General features: G+C 41.4%; 1 protein-coding gene across 1 annotated transcript in view; it reads right to left on the minus strand.

Moving 5' to 3' along the window:
* Window positions 1-268: 268 nt before the first annotated feature.
* Window positions 269-6317, minus strand: part of LOC115296486 (putative olfactory receptor 2W6) — a 15249-nt gene continuing 9200 nt past the window's right edge. Inside the window, exons 2-3 of the mRNA XM_029944939.1 lie at window positions 484-627; window positions 269-391 (exon numbers count right to left, since the gene is read on the minus strand). Of these exons, the coding sequence (XP_029800799.1) occupies window positions 269-391; window positions 484-627 (267 nt within the window). The remainder of the gene's footprint in view (window positions 392-483; window positions 628-6317) is intronic.

A 6317-nucleotide genomic window follows, 5' to 3' on the forward strand; every position in this document is an offset into this window, starting at 1 on the left:
CCCCTCTCCCTGACTTGTGCTCTCTCAAGTAAATAAATAAACACAACAAAAAAGACACAGAAAAACCCACTAATCAATATCCAGCTGCTTTATATCCTTCAGTCTCACTGACTAATATCAGAATACCAAGCAGTGCGGGGGAGGACTGAAGCCATCACTTTCAGCCCCTGTGTTAAACTGCACCCAGACACACTGTCCAGTCCCTATTTTACTTTATTTTGTTGTTTACTTTTTATTTTGTAATCATAAACGTAGCTCCACAATCCCACTAGACTTGTAGAGGAGTGAGGGAAATGTGGGGCCCATAGAACTGCAGCAGGAGCACGAAGGTGCAGGACGAGCAGATGGGGGAGGGGGTAGGGGCCGCTCCCCGAGCTGCAGAAGGACCCGTCTGGTGGTTCAGACACCACACAAGTCAAAGGTGTTAGATTCGTCCGCAGTCAGCAATGGCGATCTTGTTGGTCTTGCCATTCCTGGACCCACCGTGCTCCCAGGCTTCCCAGCATTCACGCCCTCCTTGGTCTTGCCAAAGCCCCTGCTTGCCCTCACCCAGCGCGGGCGGTGTGGACGGAAACCCAGAGCCATTCGTGTTGGGTCCAGCCCACCACGGATGAGATGCCAGGACCCCTGTGCATCAGGATGAAGTTCTCATCATTAAATTTCCCCCAGAGGTGGACTTCCTGCCAGGGCCGGTACAGCGCAGGGAGCCGTCGCCTGGCACATCAATCCCGAATTAATCCTGTGAAAGCAGGACGCTTTACAACCAAACCCATTCTCCCCATGCTCAGAACGCAAAAGTTTTCTGCTGTCTTGGGAACTTTGTCTGCAAACAGCTGGAAGGAGACATGGCCCAAGGGTTCGCTGCCCGGGGGGATGTTGAAGAATGCAGTGCGGTTGACCATGGCACGGAGGCTCCTGGGCCCTGGCATCTGCGAGGCTCCAATCCCTACTTTAAACACTGAGACCAAGTAATAATCTAGCCGCTTGCTCCAGGAAATACCATCTGAATAGCTCACTTACCAAGATTTCCTTCAAGACTTTTGCCTTGTTATACCCATGAACCTAAAGCTACTATTTTTAAGTTATTTTTTAATTTTTATTCATTTTGAGAGAGAAATAGAGAGCAAGTAGTGGAGAAGCAGAGAGAGAGGGAGGCAGAATTCGAAGCAGGCTCCATGCTGACAGCGCAGAGCCTGGTGTAGGGCTCGATTTCATAGACTATGAGATCATAACCTGAGCCAAAGTAAAGAGTCAGACACTCAACAGTCTAAGTCACCCAGACACCCCATAAAGCTACTTCTTTTAAATGTTTTTATTTATTTTTGAGACAGAGAGAGACAGAGCATGAGCAGGGAAGGGGCAGAGAAACAGGGAGACACAGAATCTGAAGCAGGTGCCAGGCTCTGAGCTGTCAGCATAGAGCCCTATGTGGGGCTCAAACACACAAACCATGAAATCAAGCCCTAAGCTGAAGTCGGACACCCAACCGACTAAGTCACCTAGGTGCCCATTAAAGCTACTATTTTTAAGCTCTGCCCAAACTCAACTGATTCTCTGTTTTGCAAGGTTCACCTCATAATCACTCATCCCAGGTCTGAAAAACTTATAAATACCCTTCCCTAAATGTCCCTTTTTGAGGCACCAATGGCACTGTCAAGAGTGTATCATTTCTGTGGTGGGTGCAATAAACTCAGCTTTGCTTGATAAACAGATGTGTACTGCAGTCTTTTGGGATTTTGACAGACAGTAGATACAGAGTAGGTTTTTGGTGAACATAATAATATACATTCACTCTTGTTGAATATATGTGTAGGAATGGATCTTGAGGTCATAGAATAAGCATATGTAATACATTGTCAAGCAGTGGCCCCCTCCTTATATCCATGTCTCTCTATTGCTCCCACACACATTAGCTATGCGAGTAGCTTTGGCCAATAGCATATCAGCAAACATGACATAAGCAAAAATCTGAAAAGTACGGGTCCTCTTGGAACACTGATGCCATGCGAAGAAGCCTGGGTTAGCTTGCTGAAGACATGGAACCACAGCCATCACCAAACATAAGAGTGAAGGCATTTTAGACTATCTGGTCCAGAGGAGCATATTACTGCAGTAACACTACCCAGTCTTGTCTTCCCTGAACAAGACTAGTGGAAGAACCATCTGGCTGCACTAAGTCCAAGTTGCTGATCCAGAGAATCAGGAACAAATTAAAGATTTATTTTCTTATGACACTAAACTTTGAGATGATTAGTTAGTGGGGTAATAGATAACTGATATGGTGTTTATTAACTTTAATAGAAATGGCCAAACAGCTTTACAAATGGCTGTACCATTTTAATGCTCCCACCAAGAAAGAATGAGAGTTCCAGTTGCTTCACATCCTCACCAACACTTGGTATTGTCCTTCTTGTGTTATTAGCCCCTAGTCATAGTAAGTACGACCTTACTGCACGTTTTTGAATGAGTACTGATTTTAGCATCTTTTCATATTTTTATTAGTCATTTGGATCTCTCTTTTTTGAAGTTCTTATTCAAGTTGCTTGCCCATTTAAAAAATGTTAATATATTTCTTCATAGTATTCATGCTAGAGTTCTTTTTAAGTTCAGGAGATGAGCCTTTCTACCAGGTACGTGTAAGGTAAATATTTTCTCCAATACTCAGTGATCTACCCTTTGATGTTCTCAACAATGTCTTTTGATGATCACAAGTTTTAAAGTTTGATGAATTCTAACTTAGTTTTCTTTTTTTTCATATATTGTCAGTACTTTTTGTGTCCTTTTTATGTCTTCATTTACCAAGGTCATGAAGACATATTCTACATTCTCTTTTCCAAGCTTGTGGTAGATGGTCTCCATGAGGTTCACCCATCTCTTCCCTATGTAGACATAACACCATTCCCCTAATAATAGAGAGAATATTCTTCCTTCGCTTGGAAGCCAGATTGGCTGGCCCAGAGCTGTTTTTCAGAGTGGTGTTGCATGTAGGGTGGGGTATTACTGGATCATTAGTGGTACCACCTATTATACTTGTTGCTTTGTTCTCTTTGAACCTGAGGGAGAATTAAGGCAGGGCCTATTTCGTCTCTCCCACTGGACTTACAAAGTCTGCTATTTCTACCTTTGTTTGCAGAACTGATATTACACTAATAAAGATAATGTAGGAGAAGATTTCAGAAAAGAAGACTTTCCTCAAAGATGTACAGTTCCTCACACAAGGGTAATATTTATTATTCCTCAAATGATTCAGGAAGTTTATAGAGCCCAAATATTTTTCATGATTAATTTAGTCTGACTGTTCTTTCTACCTACCTCAATTTTTATGTTGTGAAAACAGGAAAATCAGATTAGCCAAAGTGATTACAATTAAATTACATAATATTAATAAAGTTTATAGACTTAAGAATAGACTCACAGTGGAAATAATTTGGCAGTCATTGAATCTTTCTGGACCCATTTTATGGCAATGTAACCTTTTCTTCAGAGCTTTGATGTACTTACGGAGGAAGAATCGAAGTCTGGGAGTTACTTCTGTTCAGTGGAAGGCAGCTGTGTTATTTCCTTGTCCTAGGATGTGTTCTGACTATGAGGCCAAAGGGCTGCACACCTGGTGGGGGGGGGGGCCAGCAGGCAGTCAGCCCTCCAGTCCTGGGTTGGCCCACTGTCCCCTGCCCAGCACACCTGGTGGGGGGGGGCCAGCAGGCAGTCAGCCCTCCAGTCCTGGGTTGGCCCACTGTCCCCTGCCCAGCACACAGAAGCCTCCCTCCCTGGCTGCTCTTCTCACTGACCTATGCTTCCAAACATCCACAGAATCGTCTTGCTTTTAATAGTTAAAGCAAACTATCACATTAATGCAAACATGGAATTAATAACTACATAAACAACCCCATTAGACTTACATGACAGTTCCTCTCCTACAGCTAAGTAACCCAAGGGTCAAAGAGGTTAAGTAGCATAGGCAAGGAATCACATTTATAAGATGACTGGGCTGGGGCTCAGTCCTAACTTTCAGGACTGAAATAGTCTATGTGCTTTCCGCTGCTCTTTATTGAAGGAAAATAAAAGTGAAAGATGAAAATGGAAAGAAAAGGGGTGTTTTCTAAAACCCAGTGCTAAATCTGGATGCTAACAATAACTGTATACTCCATGAGAAATTAATGACAAGCGTGTATTCAGAAGGAAAAAAGTATTATTTTTTCATTAGTCTACTTTATAATTTTTCTTTCTTTCTTTCTTTTTATTTTTTATAATAGTTTATTGTCAGAATGGTCTCCATATAGTACCCAGGGCTTCTCCCCACAACTGCCCCCTCCATGACCATCATGCCCTTCCTCCCTTCCCCTCTCCCTTCAACCCTCAGTTCATTCTCAGTATTCAACAGTCTCTCATGATTTGTTTCCCTCTCTCTCCCCAACTCTCTTTCCCCCTTCCCCTCCCTATGGGCCTCTGTTAGGTTTCTCCTGCTAGACCTATGAGTGCAAACATATGGTATCTGTCTTTCTCTGCCTGACTTATTTCGCTTAGCATGACACCCTCCAGGTCCATCCCCTTTGCTACAAATGACCAGATAGCCATGTAGCAATTGCCATGTAGTTTTCAATTGTATATATATACTACATCTTCTTGATCCACTCAACAGGTGATGGACATTTAGGCTCTTTCCATGATTTGGCTATTGGAGAAAGTGCCGCTATGAACATTGGGGTACATGTGCTCCTATGCATCAGCACTTCTGTATCCTTTGGGTAAATCTCTAACAGTGCTATTGCTGGGTCATAGGGGAGTTCTATGGATAGTTTTTTGAGGAACCTCCACACTGTTTTCCAGAGCGGCTGCACCAGTTTACATTCCCACCAACAGTGTAGGAGGGTGCTCGTTTCTCCACATCCTCGCCAGTATCTATAGTCTCTTGATTTGTTCATTTTAGCCACTCTGACTGGTGTGAGGTGGTATCTCAGTGTGGTTTTGATTTGTATTTACCTGATGATGAGTGACGCTGAGCATCATTTCATGTGCTTGTTGGCCATCTGGATGTCCTCTTTGGAGAAGTGTCTGTTCAGGTCTTCTGCCCATCTCTTCACTGGGTTATTTGTTTTTTGGGTATGGATTTAGTGAGTTCCTTGTAGATTTTGGATACTAACCCTTTATCTGATATGCCACTTGCCACTATTTTTTCCCATTCTGTAGGTTGCCTATTAGTTTTTTTGATCGTTTCCTTTGCATTGCAGAAGCTTGGGGAAAAGTATTCTTAATTTCTGGGGTATTTTATAATTTCATGGATATTATATGAAAAGGAAATCATTACACAGAAACAAGAAATTACACTGAGGTGTTTAAAGTACGTTAATTAATTGGAATTTTTAAAAAACATAAAAAATAATGAACTGAAGAGATTTAGGATTAGACAGTTTAATCAAAAGATGTTTAAATCCTGGGTGCCTACGTGGCTGAGTCAGTTAAGTGTCTGACTTCAGCTCAGGTCACGATCTCTTGGTTTGTGGGCTTGAGCCCTGCATCAGGCTCTGTGCTCACCAGGGGGAAACTGCTTGGAATTTTTTCTTTCTCTTTCTCTCTGCGCCTCTCCTGCTCACTCCTTCTCTCTCTCAAAATAAATAAGTAAACATTTTTAAACAATTATGGCATGAAAAGTATGGTAGAAAATTATGATAGAGGTAGACTTTTGCTTTTCAGATAGCCAGTCAATCCTGGAATTTTATAACTTACGAATTACACACACAAAAAAAAAACCATTTTTTTCAGAATCATAAAGAAGAAAATGTGGGCATTTTAAACATGTCAAGAAGCTACTTGTTATACATAAAAAGTAAATATGTTATTTCATTTAAAATTTCCTATCAATTACAACTGTGGTATTTAATTTCATACAAAATGGATGTGAATACCTATAACTTTGTGGAGTTTTGTGAGCCCTCCTTTCTTCTCAAGTTGATAAATATTATTTTTAATAAGCTTCCTAATGATGACTGATTTTCCCATATTATAGATTCACTCCTTTGAGTGGGAGTTTAAAAAGAACTGATCTCCTAATACAGTAAAGTACTTCAGTGAAAATATGTTTAAATTTCTTTATGTTTTTTTTTACAGCACTTCTAAAGACAGTAAAAATTTCAGAAGTCCAGTAGCAGAATTGCTGTGGTGCCACAGGAGAGACCGAGTAAGTCGTTGGTTGTGAGAAATCCTGGGCGTGTCTACAGGGAGTATGTCAGGAATAAGAAGGACATCATATGTAATGAAAAATTCATAGAGTTTATTTTACAATAGGTGTTTGACACTCATTCCACATTCATATTCTGTTA

Source organism: Suricata suricatta, chromosome 7, assembly GCF_006229205.1.
Source record: "Suricata suricatta isolate VVHF042 chromosome 7, meerkat_22Aug2017_6uvM2_HiC, whole genome shotgun sequence".
Classification (NCBI taxonomy): Eukaryota; Metazoa; Chordata; class Mammalia; order Carnivora; family Herpestidae; genus Suricata; species Suricata suricatta.